Source organism: Gracilinanus agilis, chromosome 3, assembly GCF_016433145.1.
Source record: "Gracilinanus agilis isolate LMUSP501 chromosome 3, AgileGrace, whole genome shotgun sequence".
NCBI classification, from domain to species: Eukaryota; Metazoa; Chordata; class Mammalia; order Didelphimorphia; family Didelphidae; genus Gracilinanus; species Gracilinanus agilis.
The window spans coordinates 354983326-355002360 of NC_058132.1; the positions used below are offsets into that span (position 1 = coordinate 354983326).

Genomic DNA, 19035 nt, shown 5'->3' on the forward strand with positions numbered 1-19035 from the left:
TGGAGTCTGAATGCAGACTGAACTACTATATCATACTTTCTTTCCTTTTACACTTGAGATCTCTTTCACAAAATGACTAATATGGGAAAATGCTTTACATGATTGCACATGTAAAATCTATATCAGATTGCTTACCATCCAGCATGGGGTGGGAGGCAAGGAGAGAGGGTCAGAAGAAGGGAGAAATTTGGAGCTCAAACCCTTAAACAATGTTAAAAATTGTTTTTATATGTAATTGGAGAAAAATAATTTTTTTAAAGATTTAACTCTCTTGTGTTCCTCCACTTTTTTGTCTTCTTTGCCTGAGGGAGAAACTGGTCTTCTAGTTCAGAAATTTGGCTGAGACCCAGAAGAAAGAGATGATTTCTACCTTCAGTGTGTGGTGGCCTCTTTCCAAACAGGAGATTCCCCATCCCTCTCCCCTGCCCCCCACACTTGATCCGCTTCTCCTGCCATTGAAGACAGGGCTTACCATTAACTTTCAATTTGTTAAGTCAACTCAGTAGCGCCATTTTGATTAATCTCCAAATCTTTCCTTGAAGTTTTTCCTTGAAGGAATCCTAAGCTTTTGTCCCAGACTATTGACATAAACTATTTCATGTGTATCTCCCCAACTATATCAACAGCTCCACAGCTCCAGGAATCAGAAAGTGTATCTCAGATTTCTTGTGTATCATCTCTACTCCTACCAACCCTGGAATTAATTATTAGTTAATTAGCCCATTCATCATTCAGTATATGTATCTGGCACTTCTCCAATGCAAATTTTTCTACCAGGTGCTCTAGGGAAGATAACGAAAAAAGAAGGTACAATCTTTCTTTTCCCATTGAGTTTATAGTCAAAGACATAATACAGTTGAGTGATAAAAAGCATCTGATTTGAAGTTAGGAAGGAGGCTGGGAGTGAAATGCTGGCTCTGTTTTACAAATTGTATGACTGTGCTCAAGTTACCTAACCTCCCTGAGACTCAGTTTCCTCATCTGTAAAAAGAAGAAATAAGATTGTTCTACCTAGATCGTAGAATTGTTGCTATTGTTGCTGTGATGGTAGTGGTGGTGGTAGTGATGGCGGCAGCAATGGTGTGTGTATGTGTGAAAACCACATTGTAAACCTAAAATACTATATAAATATGAGTTACTAATTCAAACCTTAAACCGCCATCTAAATGCCTTAATGGATCATAGATTTAGTTAGAAGGAAACTTTGGGACCACCAGAAGTTTTTTAATATTAGACATGGAAAAATGTCATCTTCAAATGCGAATAAGAGGGATATTTAATGTGTATGAAATCCACTAAAAGGATGGGCATCTAGTTCTTCTTTGTCAACCCACCTTTTGTTTTTTAAACCTTTACTTTCTGTCTTAGAATTATACTAAGTATCGCCTCTAAAGCAGAAGAGTGATAAGAGGTAGCTGGGTTTGAGCTTCTTGCCCAGGGCCACACAGCAAGGAAATCCCTCAAATTTTTAATGACTTTCCCAGGAACAGTTGAATTTTAAAGACTGATAGAATGTTAGAATTAGAAGGAAGGAATCCTAAGTGATTTTATTCAGGCCTAAAAAAGTCAGGTCATGGACCATATGAATTACAGTGCTTTCCCCATACTTTTAAAATTATACTACTTTTTATATGGCTTAAAAAAAATCTCCTACCTTCTGTCTTAGAAACAAAACTAAGTATTCATTCCAAGACTGAAGAATGGGAAGGGTTAGGTAATTGGGCAAAGTGACTTGTCTGGGGTCACCTAGCTAGGAAGTGTCTGAGGCCAAATTTGAACCTAGGACCTCTCATCTCAGACATAGCTGTCCCTTTGTCAGTCCCATTTACCAGCACTAATTTTTTTCCATTGCATGTCACACATTGCCCATAAATAAAGAGTTAACTCACAAATCCCTGATGAGGCATGGAAAAGAATCTGCTGGATAATAGCGACATTTTTCATGCTTTGAAGCTGCCTAGGTGCTTAACTTTCATTTTGGGCTTACCACAACCTTGTGAGATAGTTACAAACATGGAATGTTAATCTGAACTTATAGATGAGGAAAACTGAGGCTCAGAGAAATTAAACGAACAGGACTTGAACCCAGATCTCCTTGACTCCAAACCTAGCCATCTGTCTACCATGCCATGCTCCTCACTTCTACAGCTCAAGAAAGGCAACATCCACTTTGGTGTTAGGAATTTGGTTATTTTTCCCTATTAAAAACAACTATCCAGCTATAATGAGTATTTAGAGTTCTTAGTCTTTAGTCAGTAAGGCTTGAGTTCAAATCTGACCTGAGACACTTCTTAGCAATGTGATCTTAAGTGACACTGACCTCCTTGCTCTTAACAAGACACTTCAACGACCAACTCTGAGGACTGTCACTGGCTATCTCCCATCCATGCAATGTTGTCCCATCCCCCCTCCTGGCTTCCTTGGCTTCCTCGAGTGTCTGCTGAAGTTCTAGAGTAGTACCTTAACACACGAATTTAATTCTTTCCATAGCCAAGCTCGTAACTCAATTTACTCATGTGTCATATCGAATTTCCCCATTTAAATTAATGAAAATGCAATTAATCCATTCCGGGCCCAAAAAACTACATGAATTTTTTGTTTTATATGCTTTTAAAGGCTTTATTTAAATTTTAAATATTTTCTTTAAATATAATTTAAATATTTTCTTTAAATAAAATGTACTTTGTAAATAACAAATAAATATATGTATAGATAATAAGAAAGAATGTAAAGAAATAAACTTGCTTATGAAATATTATTTACCTTCAAAGTCAGACAAAGATGTTGGCAGAGAAGGTTTTCATTTGGTGTGCTATCGCTTAACATAACTTACTCTCTACACACGTAATGCTACATTTAAATGCAAAATTGACCTAACACATTACTTATGATATGTAACTTTATTGCTAAACTTAATTGCTATTTCTTTTTACTTTACTTAATTATCATCATTTTTTCATTGAATTTTTGGCTGTTTTGCCACACTTCAAGAATGAAGTTCACACATCAAGCTCCTTCAAGACTCAGAGCCAATCTTACCTTCTAAAGGGGTATTCTCCCCACTCCCACCTCCCAGCTTCTTACTTGATATTACCTTCCCTTTATGCTTTATCTATCTTGTACATACATTGTGATTTGTATGTTTGCTCCCACATTAATTAGAATGTGAGTTCCTGGAGAGAAAAGACTGCCTTTTTTTCCCCTTTCTTTGTACTCCCAGTGTTGATGGTATCTGGCATTTTGTAAATGCTTGGCAAATGTTTGTTGATTGATTTGTGAAGTCAACCCTTAGGGTACAAAACTGACTTAAGAAGGATTTCTAATTTCTCAGGATACAAAATGGAAAGTCTATTGTATTTAGAGAAAGAGAATTTAAATTGGAATATCAGTTCTGAATGAGATTGGGTATGAGAGGATACCTCAGTTTCCTTCCCTATAAGAGGAGATGGAGAAAGAAATGTATCTTTGCCAAGAAAACCCAAAAAAGGGTCAGGAAGAGTCGGACATGACTGAAAACAATTAAACAACAATAACATAGTATAGTAAATCAAGTGCCATCTTTGGAATCAAGAAAACCTGTGTTCATATTCTGCCTCTGCTGTTGACTAGTTGCATCAGCAAGTCATTTAATTTCTTCTGGCCTTGAGACATTCTAGGAAACTAAGGTATAGAAGGGGTTGTGATTTACCTTAGTGGAGGGAGCTCCCAAGCTATTATTGATGTCGTAGATTCTGATGTCACTGAATTTCTGAGACTCAGAGAAATAAAATGATGAAGTTGGATTAGAGGATTTTTAAGGTCTAAATCTCTGATCCTCTTACTTTATTTAGGTAAGCAATTTCAGTACAGGCTTGCCACTCATTTTGGCTTGGCCTAATATAGTTGTGTTAAAGCCTAATTGTATAGGAGAGTGGAATTCTAACTTTCCACTATGAGTATTTACATCTCAGAAATTGACAAGTGCTACAAATCAGGACTTGACTGTTTTGGTGATTTCAAGATGTAAGAAAGTGATGGAGAAAATATTAATAATGTGGATTATCCTTAAAAGTGCCTCTGTCCTTTTTTTTTTTTTTTTTTAGAGAGCTGATTGTTAAACACTTAGCAGTGTACTCCCACCTATACGTAACAGAATAATCTAGTTTATATCAGGCTCTTTTAATCTAAATTTCATTCCTAGGTGGCAGGGCTTTTCTCACAGCCCCATTTGTCCCTTTTGTTTTTTTTCTCCTGACAGTCTCCAGTTAACACATTCCTAGTTTGCTCACTGCATTCCTTCCAACCTTAATTAATTTTTTAATTAATTAAATTAATTAATTTCATCCTAATTTCTTCTTTCTTACTCTCTTGATTCCTCCTTTCCTAAGTCACAATGTAAATTAATCATTAAATTGGTATTCCCCAAGCCAAGAGGGATTCGACTTGTTCTACTTGGTTCAGGGACAGAACTGGGAGCAATGCCCTGGAAGAAGCAAAGAGAAAAATTTAGGTTTGATGGAGGAAAAAACACCACCTTTTTTGCTAATTAAAATACTCCCAAAGTGGAATAGATTAGGAGATAGTCTGAGAGGCAGGTAGGTGGTTCAGTGGATAGAGAACCAGAGCTAGATTCAGGAGGACTGGGTTCAAATCTGGTCTCTGATAATTCCTAGTTGTGTGACTGTGGGCAAGTCTCAATTGACTAGCCCTTAGGGATCTTCTGACTTGGAACAGATACTTAGTATTAATCCTGAAACAGAAGGCAAAGATTTGAAAAAAAAAAGGGGGGGGGGAGGGGAGAGAGTCTGCTCTTGCTCTAAAAATCTACAATCAGACCTGGATGACAATTTGTTAGGTCTGCTGTAGGGAGGATTCTTGCTTTGTTATGGGTTGGACTAAATGGCCTCTTGAGTCCCTTCCAATTTGGTAGTGCATTGATTAAAGCTCCAGCCTGGCATCAAGAAGACCTGAGTTCAAATATAGCCCAGAACACTTCCTAGCTATATGACCCTAAGTCTCAGTTTCCCCATCTATAAAAAGGGGATAGGATCAAATGAGATAATTGCAAAGTGCTTAGCCTAGTGTCTGACACATAATAATTGAATTATAAATGCTAGCTACTACTACTACTTTTTACTTATAGAGAAGAAATAAGGATTACAAAATAGTGCCCAGTAAAAATGAAGAAAGGGAATATTTCTTCACAAGTACATAAAAAAAAGAGTCCCTGAAGGTCTCTTTTCCAAGGACTTCCCATTCATCAGGGAGGATCTAAATGAGGACCACTAGTCTCTCTTGAGGTGAAATGCTTCTAAGTTTGGCACCATATTGGGACAGTATGAAAATGAATTTCTGAGAGATTTAGTCACTGTCTTCTTGAGAACTTTATACAACCTCCCTATTGCCTACTTGAAGCCATTTGCCACTCTCCAGCATATGTAACTAGGTTGCCATCTAGTGATTGAAGTTCATAGGTAGTGATGAGCCTGAGGTCCTAGGAAGAGATCTTTTATAGTTCAGTATCCCTTAAGTCTCTGTTGCTCAATCTCTGGGTCTTACAGGACTAAAGCTTTCTCAGAATCCAGAGATATTTTTAGATAATTCAGAAATGTCTGTATAGCCCACAGAGGCCAACTTTGGTGAATCTGGTGCTTTGGGTTGGGAAGTAGGAATATGTGCAAGAGTTTGTATTTGAGCGATACAAAATCCAAGCCAGAACTTCAAGTAAATGGAGATGTTGAGGGGGCAGCTGGGTATCTCAGTGTATTGAGAACCAGGCCAAGAGACAGGAGGTCCTAGGTTCAAATTTGACCTCAGACACTTCCCAGCTGTGTGACCCTGGGCAAGTCACTTGACCCCCATTGCCTACCCTTACCACTCTTCTGCCTTGGAGCCAATAGACCGTATTGACTCCAAGACGGAAGGTAAGGGCCTTAAAGTAAATAAATAAATAAATGGAGATATTGGGATTTAAAAGGAATGAAGGAAGAATTTCCCCACGGTGGGGATAGAAGGGTTCTGGTGAGAAAATTCAGCTTTGGACAAGTAAATGGATCCAGATAGAACATGAGCCAGTTAGTAGGGTCACACAGAATCACCTGCTAAATTCTTTAGGAAAGCAGAAATGTAGATTGTGGTTTAACAACTCACACTTCCAATGGGCCAGTGGAAGAAAGAGAGGAAAGGAGAGACAGAGAGAAGTGCAAAAAGAAAAATGAAAAATAAGTGGGGGGGGGGGAGGAAAGAGTAAGAGAAGGTAGAAGAAGGAAAAAGAAGGAATTGGGTTCCAATATAATAAGTGGAGGAAAATCAGCAAAAGTCTGTCTAGGGGACACATAATCAAAAGAGAAAACAAGTCAAAACCCATTTCTTCCCAAACTAATATAGGACATGTGGTCAACTCACTTTCACTAATCCTCTTGTTTTGAAAGATTGTGGACTGTCATTTTTTTCAACATTGTACCTAGCAAGTACCTGCTCTATAGTAGATATTTAAATATTTGCTAAATGAACAAATAAAATTAGAAGACCAACTGATTCTCATTGAATGATATCCCCTCCTAAATTCCTTCATCAGCTTAGTCAGAAGTGTTTCTTTGAGAAGAACCAGGAGAACACTGTACACAGAGACTGATACACTGTGGCACAATCAAATATAATAGACTTCTACTAGCAGCAATGCAATGACCCAGGACAATTTTGAGGGACTTATGAGAAAGAACGCTATCCATATCCAGAGAAAGAACTGTGGGAGCAGAAACGCAGAAGAAAAACATATGATCCATCACATGGTTCGATGGGGATATGATTGGGGATGTTGACTTTAAATGATCATTCTATCACAAATATTAATAACAAGGAAATAGTCTTTAAACAATGATACATGTGGAATTGCTCGTCAGCTAGGGGGGGAGAGCATGAATCATGTAACCGTGGAAAACTACTCTTAATTAATTAATTAATTAATTGATTGATTTTGAAAAAGAAGTGTTTCCTTGCTTATACAAGTCTTTGTTGTCAATGGGTTCTCCTTCCTAGAAACCAATTACTTTTAAGTGTCCCTTGGGAGGCTCATACTTAAACCCACAGGACAGAGTCAAAGGGGCAACTTGAAGCAGTAGCAGAAAGAGCAATGTATTTGGACCCAGGGAAATTGTGTTAGAATCTTGACAGCTACTTCCTATGAGATCTTGGGCACAGGTACACCTGGCTAAGTGTATAAGAGTAACTTGTATAGACCTTAGTTTCCTCCAGGGAGTTAGATGAAGCAATCTCCAAGTTTCCTTCCATTTCTTTTGAGCATCAGGGCCTGAGATGGTGGGAGTAAGTAAAAAATGAACAAGATGAAATATTGGCACATCCAATAACAATAGTTACAGAAGTAGCCTGCAGTGAGACAGTCAAAACTACTATCAATCATCACTAGTATCAGTTAACATTGACTGAGCATGCACCCACAGAGTGCTTAATACTACCCTTATTTGAAGGGGAAATAGAGCCTTCATCCCCTGAAACATCTATGCCTACATCTCAGCAGAAACTCTAAGAAGACAAGCAAAGATGGCTAGGGATGTCCTCTTTGGGAATTGTCAACACTAGTCTAAACCATCCATTCCTCTTCCTTTCCCCAGATCCCTCCCATCCCCTGGAGATTACAGTCCAGTGCCCACCCCACCCCCACCTCAACACATGTTGGGTTGAAGGGAACTCTGCCTCTTTCTTGGACTCTGATGCAAAGCAGAGTTTACCAGGGACTCAGGGGACCAGCCTTCATTGTTTGCATCTCTAACCCTTTACCAGCTTCCTTTCATGCCAAGGAGAAACAGGGAACCAAAATGTGGTAATATGATCCCCAATTAGCATAAAATAAAAACAACTGGGTCATGTTTTCCATGGTCCTTTCCAATCTGAAACAAAAAAGTGAGAAATGGGACCAAAAGGTATGAATACACTTGTAGAACTAAAAATAAGGATATGGCACATGTTTGAACGGGCATTTACCATAATTTCAGAATCTCTCTTAAAAAAAAAAAGTCAGCAGGAGGGAGAAATCTAAGCTATTTGTTTCTCCCCAGAGTGGGATTAGAATACAAGCAGAGAGGAAAAGAGTTCCCCTTTCATCTGTGGTGCTGAAAGGGTTAAGTTCTCAGCCATCCTTTTCCAAAGTGATTTATGATGATGAGTAGCGTTTCAAAACTCTCCCAGAACCAAAGAAATCCCCCCCCCCCCTTCCCTATGGAGTCCTCTCTTAACGTGTTGAAGTGGGAAGGAGGCGGTGTTTTGCTGATCTGTTAAATTCTTAGTGAAGTTTCTGAGATTTCCAGTGGCTGCTGTTGTTTGACTTTGGTTTGGAGCAGGCAGAGCTGAGGTTATCCTGACATTTCTGGGACCGGATCCAGTCAAAGGGAAGAAGAAGGAGGAAAAGGAAAACGAGAAGAAGGAGAAGAGGAAAGGAAGGTGGGGTGGAATACCCGGAGACATGAAAAACTAAATAAGGGGGGGAAAAGAAAACACTCTTTCTTCCCTATCACATTCCAGCGTTTCCCCTCAGTCTGGAAAATGTATTGATCCTGGTCCTTTGGCTCTCTGAAACAAAGGAACTTGGCCAGATTTTTTTTGGGGGGGTGGGTGGGTGGGGGAGAGCATGATAAGAAGGACCACGGAACTTTAAAGGGAAACAGAAAGCAATTCCCCAAACATCTGGGACTCTGCTCTTGCGGGATGTGATGTGTGCTGGAGCTTGTAAGCGAGAGATACAGAAACCAAGTCAGAACTTCAGGTAAATGGAGAGACAAGGATTTAAAAGGACAGTTCCCTTCACTTTATTCCACTTGTCAAGAAGGTGAAAAAAGAGAAAGAGGGAAGAAAAGAAAAATCAACTCAACTGGAAAGAAGTCAGCCTCTGGAGTCTGTACCGTTTTAAGTTCAAAATTGGAGCTTCTGCAGTTCTCTTAATGTTGCTCCTCTGCTGAAAGGAAAAAGAACTGGGAGGAGACTGATTTCTTCAAGGGAACTGTCCTGCGACTCAGCTTTAGCGTTCCCCCCTCCCGGCCAAACTCTCTGCATTCCATCTCTATGAGCTAGAATGTAAGTGTGTAGTCTTTTTCACCCCTTAAAAATGTCTTTCTTTGTTGCTTATTCGAATGAACGAAATGGGCATGTTGTCACACTTCATGTGCTCAGCTGGTCGTCCAGAAAGCCAGCTGAAAAGTTAGTGCAAACATGATGCCTGAGGAGATCAGCTAGGTTGGGGGTGGGGGAGGGCTAGGGATTTTTTTTTTTTTTTTTTTTTGCTCTTACTGTAAATTCTTCTGGCAGGCTCCTTGTCCTTTCGGAGTGACTAAACTACAAAGACTTAAGAGCAAAAATGTCCCATTCCCTGATCCCTTCCCTTCTCAATGCTTCCCACCCCCCTTAAAGAGTAAAGTGTGCAGATTTGCCTACAGTTAAATCACTTTCTTGTTTTTCTGTCTCTGTTTTATGTTCCCATCATTTACCAAACCTGTTGCTCCTCAAAGTGGATGACACAATGAACTGCATGATGGAATGGGGCTTCACCATGCTGCTGGCAATGTGGCTAGTGTGCCAATCAGAACCCCACCCTCAAACAGTGGACAGAGGGAGCCGTGGAGCTGGGAAAGTGCTGCCAGTTTCCCAGGTCAATAGTAGATCACTCCGATTCCTGAGGCACACAGGGAGGGCCCAAGGAAATGTGAGAGCCATGTCGGATAATCCTGACCATCCTATCCTAGACAGGAGGAGAGCTGTGCCAGTAATGAGACTAGACCGCCCAACTCCCTTGCCAGTGCAGGCGAGAGTGGGTGGCAGCCGAATGAGGCAAGAACAGAGACCAACAGCCAAGAGCTCCCGTAGGGAGATGGTAAAAGATGAGGGATCCTCTGCTCGTGCAAAACTGGTGCGGTTCCCATCAGGGTCCAGCTCTCCCAACATCTTGGCTGGCTTTGCAGGGAAAAACAGGGTATGGGTTATCTCTGCCCCCCATGCCTCGGAGGGCTACTACCGCCTCATGATGAGTCTCCTAAAGGATGACGTGTACTGTGAGCTAGCAGAACGACATATCCAGCAGATTGTGCTATTCCATGAGGCTGGGGAGGAAGGTGGCAAGGTCAGAAGAATCACCAATGAGGGTCAGATCTTGGAGCAGTCCCTGGATCCCACTCTCATCCCAAAGCTGATGAGCTTCTTGAAGCTGGAGAAAGGCAAGTTTGGCATGGTGCTGCTGAAGAAAACCCTGCAGGTGGAGGAACGCTATCCATACCCAGTTAGGCTAGAAGCAATGTATGAGATCATTGATCAGGGCCCCATCCGACGGATAGAGAAGATCCGACAGAAGGGCTTTGTCCAGAAGTGTAAGGCAGCTGGCTTGGAGGGACAGGTGGTTGAAGAAGGGACTAATGGGGGTGGTGGAGGGAGCAGACCCAAGGTGGGCAGTGAAAAGAAGAAGGAAGATGCTAGGAGAGGACAAGTCCAGCCAACGAGGGAGAGCCGATTGAAGCAAGTAAAGAAGCTTGCCACCACAACAGTAGCTCCTCCTCCAACCGCAAGGGTCACCATGCTTCCTCCATCTCCTCCAAGGACAGCAGCCTGGACCACCCCTCGTGTGGTGACAGTGGCAACCCGGCCCACCACCACGACTACCCCCTTTCCAACCACTCAGAGAACATGGACTACCAGAGCTCACACCACCTCCTCTTCCCACCGGCAACCTATAGCAGCTGAGGTGACGACTGCCAGGAGTACCTGGGAATCGGAAGATTTCTATCCTCCCTCAAGGAAGGATCAGCACAGAGAGAGGCAACAGACCACCAGGAGACCAAGCAAGACCACTGGCTATGAGAGCCACACAGCAGCAACCCCCACAACCCCAGACCACTACACAAGGGCTGGTGTAAGCCGTTTCCGTGACAACCGTACAGATAGGAAGGAGTATGGCCCTCGGGATCCAAATGTGGTGCCAGGCCAGCATAAGCCGGGAAAGGCAAAGCCACCGAAAAAAAAGATTTTAAGCAATGAGTATGAGGACAAGTATGATCCCAGCCGGCCTACTGCCTCTCAGCTAGAAGAAGAGCTGGAAGTGGGGAACATCCCTGCTAAGAAAGGGAAGGAGACCAAAAAGCATGACCGGCCTGACAAGCCTGACAAGAAGAAGAAGGCAAAGAATGAAAAACCAGACAAAGTACTGAGGAGTGACAAGCAGACCAAGAAGGACAAGACAGAGAAAAAGAATAAACAAGACAAAGAACGAAATAAAAAGAAGAAGGGGAGCAAAACTGAGCATGATGGGTATCTGAAACCCACTACTAAGCTTTTCACACAGAGTTCCAAGAAGTCAGTGACTGACCTGCTGGCCTTTTTTGAAGGGAAAAGACGGCTCATTGTAAGTAAACCCCTTAGTGTACTCTAATAGGCGGGGGTAGGGTGGGGGGGGTGGGCTATGTTTTGGTTTGTTATGGGTGCTTGGATGGAAGAAAGGAAACAACAAAGAAATACATGAAAAAATATATATATTAAGCACTTAGTTGTGCCAAACACTGTGTGAAGGGCTGGAAATTCAAATACAAAGACAGTCCTTGCCCTCAAGCAGCTTACATTCTAGGAGGGGGAGATAATACATATAGGGAACTAATATTTTGGTTTGGAAATTTCAGGGATGATGAGTGCAACCATAGTTTATTAGATTGCCATATCTTTTCCAGTTCCGGTTCCAAAGTTGATTTCATTATGGTTCCATATCTGGAGTTATGACAGAGGTCCTTTTTAGTGATATGACTGCTGGTGAGAAATATGGGGAGTGAAGTAAAACTAGAGCAAGACAGGGCAGCTAGGTGGCTCAGTGATTTGGAAGCCAGACCTAGAGTCCATAGGTCCTGGCCTCAAATCTGGTCTCAGACACTTCCTAGATGTGTGGCCCTGGGCAAATCAATAAACCTCCATTAATGCTATATAGCCCTTTCCACTCTTCTGCCTCGGAACCAATGTACAGTGTGATTCTAAAATGGAAGGTAAGGACATAAAAATATAGCAAGAAAACTTAAGCATTCAAAGTTGTTAGCTCCCCCCAAAATAGTTCAGGTCAACAGTGATCCTACAGCTCTATATAGGCCTCAATAGAGAGTCCAAGAGTCCAAAGTCTTCTGTTTGTTAGTAGTCTGATAACTCTCCCTTCCCTCCTCGACAGCTTTATATTTTTACACGTATACTTCCGACCTTGTGATCTGCCAAACTGAAAGAGTAGGGGGGAAGGGGAGAAGAGCATTAGAAGGTAGAGAAAAAAGCAAATCCCAGGCAAGTTGTGCTGACTGACCAACAAACTTCAGCTATTAAATGAAAACTAGTTTCTTTATGGCCCAGCAAGCATAGATGAAACTTCTAGTGGGAGTAGTAGAAGTAAGGAGTGGGGAAATTTTTTAAAAACCTGTTTAAAATTAATATCAAGACCAGACTTGAGAGGGAAATTAAATCACAAAAGAGACGGGCATGTTTTGTTTGTTTGTTTGTTTGTCTTTGTGGGGGGAGAGGAGGTGGTGAAATAGAGAGAGAGAGAGAGAGAGAGAGAGAGAGAGAGAGAGAGAGAGAGAGAGAGAGAGAGAGAGAGAGAGAGAGAGAGAACCTTAATTCTTTTTTAGCAACAGATGGCAGAGCTTCCATTTCTTCTTCCTCATGATTAGCTCCCAGTGTCCCTGGGCTTCGAGCAAAGGGAAGGGGGCAGTGTAGGATAGAGAACAGTGTGAGTTCTGGGACTTACAGTGAGATAATGAAGGATAATTGAGTATAAGGACCAGATTCCTATTGATTCTGGGCTTTGCTATTGAGACTAACAAAGAGGAGGGTCAGTATGTGTGGAATGTGATCTCTCTAGATAATTTCCACACTTAAAGTTTTTCAGCCAGAAAGTGGTATGTGTGTTGGTGGGGAGAAAGTGGTGATGCTGCTGGGGTAAGTCTGCAAGTTTGGAGGAATGTTCAATTAGAACCTTAGCTCTTCCTCTGAATCCCTGGGTGGTTCTGTGCATTTCACTAGGCTGTGAGCATTCCTCAGGCCCACATAGGGTCACTAGGTTACAACTATAAAAAAAACCTTGGTAGAAACTAGTTAAACCTGAATTTTGTTTTGGAGACTCCCAAGCTCCATTTAAAACGTAAGACTAGTTCTTATGAATGATGTGAAAATGGTACCCCCCTCACTACAACTCCCTTTACTTTTCATTGCCCTCTCCCTTGTCTCCACTTCAAGGTAACAAGACTGTCATATTAATCTATGTCTTTCCCATCTAGGGAAATAAATCAATGAATAAATTCAAAGAAAGCTTGATCAAGTCACTTCTCTTTCTTGGGTCTCAGTTTACGCCTCTAAAATGATTAAGTAACTAGGATTAGACTAGATTGTTATGTCTAAACTCTCTTCTAGCTCTAGTGCTCTAGGATATTAAGGCTATAGGATTTGAAGTTAGAAGCAACCTTAGAGAACATTCAATCCAGTCTCATAACTTTACAGATGAGGAAACCAAGGTTCAAAGAGGCTAAATTACTGGTTCAATGCTTCATAGATAGTAAGTGGCATAGATGCCATTTACATTCAGGTCTCTTGATTTCAAATGCAATTCTTGTTTCACTTACAAGCACTGCCTGCTCACAATACAACCCAACAAACATTCCTCCTCCCTCTCCCCCTAATATTTAATACCCTTCCCAGGAGCAGATGAATTTTAGAAGAATTACAAACTGTTCAAAGTGGAGGGAAATAGCCCTAAGTGATTTTATTTCAGCCCAAAGAAGTCAGGTCATAAAACTAGAGAAATCCTTTTGAATTTCCAATTATATGAATTTTGGGTGCCTTCACTTATGCCCCTAAAATTACACTGTTCTTTATGGAAGACTTTTCTTACCTATGGACTGAGCAGAGTACTTTATACTCCTTCCCTTCTCCTTATTCATTTCTCTGGTCCCTTGGTAGCCATTATGCAAACTCTCCATATCTCTCAATCTGAGCTGGATGTGTACCAATGACCTGAATTTAGAGGCTCTGTCTCCCATTAGTCATTGGCTGTTTTACCAACTAAGTTCAAATAGGGATTTGGAGCTTTAAACAAAGCAGAAATCTTGGTGGTATTCATCTTACGTGGGACAGTTCCCAGAATTTTCTTCCATCTTTCAGCTGTTTCCCAGGGCTCATGTCAGAATCCTGGAACGAAATCCAGCACTTTGGACAGTTTAGGTGGATAAGAGGGATATAACTTTCTTCGTCCTGCAAGTTCACTTGTATATGTTTTGTTTGAGTTCTGAGCCACAAGGTATTAACTACAGACTAAGGAGCAGCCATCTCTAGAAGACAGGATATCAGTGTCATTGAGCCATTATTTAGATTATTGTGGGGTATGCTTTATCTGGAAGGAAGATTGCTTGGGAGAAGATTAATCTGGAAATCTTCCACCTTGTGTCTCCCAAATTTGACTCATTTTTTGTACTGAACTACCCCCAAAGGATAACTGAATTTTTATTTTGGGACCTCTAAAAGAACTCAAACTCTTTTAGGAGGTGGGCAGAGAAAAGCAGCCATTGTCTTCTCTCCCACCCCTGGGAACTAACTTGAGGCATCATGGGGCTTTGCCTGGCCTGCTTTGTCCGAAGCCATCCAATCCTGGCCAGTTTAGCTTAGCCGACAGGGCAAGCAGAGTTCACCTTTTGGCCAGATTATAGTGATAGAGTATGTCAGAACTGTCTGTAATTGTGACCTCTCCTGGCAAATGCCTCCTCTACAAATGCTGTGAGCTAGGGAGTTAACATACAAAGGAGGTTTTAACTGCCCTCTCCTAGCCATCAGTCACTCTTTTCTTCTCTCCCTCCCTCCCTCCCTCCTTTCCTTCCTCACCTCACACATCTGAAAGCTCAGCCCGGCCCTTTCTGCTTTTCCTATCATCACCAATAATAAATCTTTAGCACTAGAAAATCAGTTGACAGTTTTTGTTGATGTCACATGGGGCAAAGCAGAATTCAACTTGGCTTGCTGGTGGCTGTATGAGCTCACCAGGGTTAGCAAGGGTATAAAGTTTGTTATTAGAGATAAAATGGGAACAAGATAGATTATATTTTCCCCACTGGCACATCCTTTCAGAACATGATTCCACTTCAAGTTTGTTTTTTTACAAGTAGGATAGATAGTTGGCTCAGTGCATAGAATGTTTGGACTAGAGTTCAAATCTAGCCTCAGATATTTACTAGCTCTGTGACCCTGAACAAGTCATTTAACCCTGTTGGCCTCAGCTTCTTCATCTATTAAATAGATATAATAATAGGACTTATCTCCTAGTGTTGTTATGAGGATCAAATGAGATAGTAAATGTTATATAAGTTAGTTATTATTGACAGAAATAAGAATGAGGTAAGAAAAGATGATTAGCATTGTCTTGAACATAGGCTCTTATAAATGTTTATTAAATTGGGAAAAAATAAAAGTATAATAATAAAGATCAAAGATCACACACTTCCTAACTGTGTGATCTGGGTTTACCTCCACTATCTAGCCTTTATGGCTCTTCTACCCTGGAACCAACACATAGTATTAATTCTAAGATGGAAGGAAAGGGTTAAAAAAAAAGATCAGTAGAAAGTAAAGGGCATAGCCTTGTGGATGCAGAAGAAAAAAGGAATCAGGTTTTCTGGGTAAATGAATTTATGCATACTACTTAGCTTCTCTGTATCATACAGAGCTACCTTTCCTTTCTAACTTAGATATAGAATTTTTTTTTTGCCTCCCAGGGAATATAATGGTTCAGTTAATATGCACAAAGGTATAGATCTCTAAAAGAAGATACTGAGGAAATTCAAGTGTGGCAGCTAAAATTTTCTTCCTGGTGGCCCCAACTTAACCTGATACCTTGGAAATGAAACAAGATTTATATGCCAAAGCAAGTGCACAGTATTTGCATCCCAGCCAATCTGATAAACAATGTGATATGCCTCTCATTACCTTGAGGGTGTTTTACATTCATGCAATTCCATTCTTTTGAAGAACAAAAAATTTTACCACCATGAGCCTTGAACTTGGAGTAGGAGGTTCCAATTGGGATTTAAATCCAGGCTTCACCATTTACTACCTCTCTGACCATGTCACTTCTACTTTTTAGACCTTAATTGTCTAGAATTCATCTTAATTCATCTAGAATGTAGCAGCAGGAATGAGGTGAGGGCATTGAACTAGCTGATCTCCAAGATCCTTTTCACCTCAAAATCTACAATTCTGTAAACAGCTCATCAAGTCTTTATAAGAACTATAGCAGCTCATGTCTTCAGTTTGCAGGTAGGCAAACTGAGGAACAGAGGTTTTATAGGACAACCCATTCACGAACCTGAGAAGTTCTGATTTTCAGTCTAGTGTTCAAACTTGTATACATGCTACCTTCCAGCAAGACAACATAGAATAACATTTCCTTCATATTAGTCTTGAACACTCTCGTTAGAGGTGTGCTGGAGTCAAATTGTACAGATTCATGAGAGCCAATTGCTAAAATTTCAAGGTAAACATTTATACTTTGGAAATCAGAAACATTACCAGTCAAGGTTTGATTGATTGTTTTGTGGCCTCCTAGACTTAAGAAAGTAATGAAGAAAAATGTTAATAATGCAAATGAAACTTAAAAGTGAATCTCACACACAATTTCCTTCCAACCTCCCATCCTCCCTTCCAAAGAGCTAATTGTTAAATATTTACCAGCAAAACCCTGACTACAATTCTAAATTTCAACTTGCCTCCATTATGTGAATCAATGGATAATAGGAAGTGAGAGATGTAAAAGATTTTCATGAATGATTAATCTAATAAACACTTATTAGGCACTTACCTTGTATAGGGGATGATGTGAGGTAATAGGTCTGTAAAAAAAATTAAATAGTATTTGCTCTTAAGAAGAGAATACGATATGTACCTATATAATAAGTTAATCTAGTTTACTCTTATTATTATGAAAATGAAGAAAATGAAGATCACAGAAATTAACAGACTTTTCCAAGGTCATATAGATGGTGGAAGAGCAAGCATTAGGACTTAGGTATCCTGATTCTCAGTCCAATGCTCTGGAAAAGAAAATGGAACAAAATGAATTTACCTTAAGCTTGAAAATTGTTGCCTATACTATCTCAGAACTGAGTGGAAATGGCTATATTGACATAAGATGAAGGTGATGTCAAATTATTTCATTCCTTTAATTCATGTTGAAGACTATATGGTACAGTTAAAAAAAACCAAACCACTGGCTACATCTGAAATCTAGGAACTTGAATTCAAATACAACCTCTGATACTATTTGTTAGCCATTAATCTTCCTGGGTCTCAGTTTCCTTAAGCTATTAAATGAAGGCATTGAACTAGATGGCTTCTGAGATCTCTTCTAGATTTATCTGATTCAAATTGAGAATTAAAATTTTAGACAAATAACACAGGGGCTGAATTATACAAATAAGTTAATCAACTCATGACAAAATCTCTGCTTCTTGCAATGATTTTGAAGCAAAGGCTTTGCCTGAACTATCTAGATATTTGTTTCCAACCCTCAACTCTGCCTATAGAAACATGGGCAGAGCTATATAGCTTTCCAGATCAAGCATTCATTTGCCAAGCAATTGATTAATCAATTCAATATCAACTGAATCAAATAAACAATGTGAATTATTTACAGACAAATGGGTTGATATTTGATTATAGTGATAGTTGAAACAAACCTTCAACCCTTTTGTAATCATGATGTTAGGGAGAAGCTAGGTGGCTCAGTGGATAGAGAGCCAGGCCTGGAGAAGGGAGATGCAGGATTAAAATCTGGTCTCAGACACTTCCCAGCTGTGTGACCCTGGGCAAGTCACTCAATCCTAATTACCTAATTACCTAGCCTTTACTACTCTTCTGCCTTGGAACTGATACATAGTATTGATGCTAAGAGAAAAGATAAAGGTTTTAGGAAGGAAGTATGCAAGGAAGGAAGAAGGAAGGAAGGAAGGAAGGAAGGAAGGAAGGAAGGAAGGAAGGAAGGAAGGAAGGTTATTACATAGATATAGCCACAGTCCATGTAGAATCATCTAGATCAGTGATGGGCTAACTACTGCCTGCAGGCCAGATGTGGCCCCCTGGAATGTTCTATCTGCCAACGAAATTATTCCTAATCTGACGAATACAGTGAGTAGGATACAATACAATGAAACTTCGAAAGAGTTGCCTTAGAAACAGACTGACATGAGCATTTCCTTTCCTGTGGCCTCCTCTTTAAAAAGTTTACCCATCACTGATCTAGACTTTTCATTTCAACTTTGTACTAAATCCATTGTATTTCCCCAAAGATCAACCCTTTGGTCAGTCTATTGATGTTGGATTTTAGGGAACCAATCACAAGCTCATGAAATACAAATGGATTCTAGTTAATCAATCCTTTGGGAGGTGAATTGATCACAAGTATGTGATTAAGCTATATTAATGTTATAATGTTAACTAGACCTTAGTGATCTGGGTATTTGTGCAGTAATCTGATTATTTGGTCTATTTGGGGAATTGATTTGATGTACATATGTTTTAAAAGCTCTGCACTATCAGATTCCTTCTCCATTTTGTTTATTACACTGTGTCAATCCAGAATCATTTCAGGACTGAACACAGTACTTTAAAAGATTTTGGAATTTACATAACATCTTCATGTTTAGGTAGAGTCAGAATCTTCCCAGACAATTCTGCTCACTTCCCTTAGGCAAACAAGCTTTGCAAGCTAGTGAGCCTAAGCTGAGCCAGTGCTCCATCTGGAAAAGACACATGGAAAAAGACCAGCCATACTCTATTAAAGCTACAATACAAGTCCCACTTTACACCCACCAAGTTGGATGGGTGCCCGGTGTAATTGCTAGACAACAGTGTTTACTGAGACTAGCACCCCTCCTTCCTTAGAGACCATTGGGATGCTCTTCTAAGAAAGAGGGAACTGGAAGCCTTTGCTGAATACATTTCAAAAGAGGTTGCAGTTGTTGCCAGATAGAAAATGAATGTTGTGTACATGTCAATGCA

General features: G+C 40.4%; 1 protein-coding gene across 1 annotated transcript in view; it reads left to right on the top strand.

Moving 5' to 3' along the window:
- The first annotated feature begins 8621 nt into the window (after window positions 1-8621).
- The window catches only part of CCDC80 (coiled-coil domain containing 80), a 36497-nt gene continuing 26083 nt past the window's right edge, over window positions 8622-19035 (top strand). Inside the window, exons 1-2 of the mRNA XM_044670097.1 lie at window positions 8622-9066; window positions 9498-11377. Of these exons, the coding sequence (XP_044526032.1) occupies window positions 9509-11377 (1869 nt within the window). The 5' untranslated portion in view covers window positions 8622-9066; window positions 9498-9508. The remainder of the gene's footprint in view (window positions 9067-9497; window positions 11378-19035) is intronic.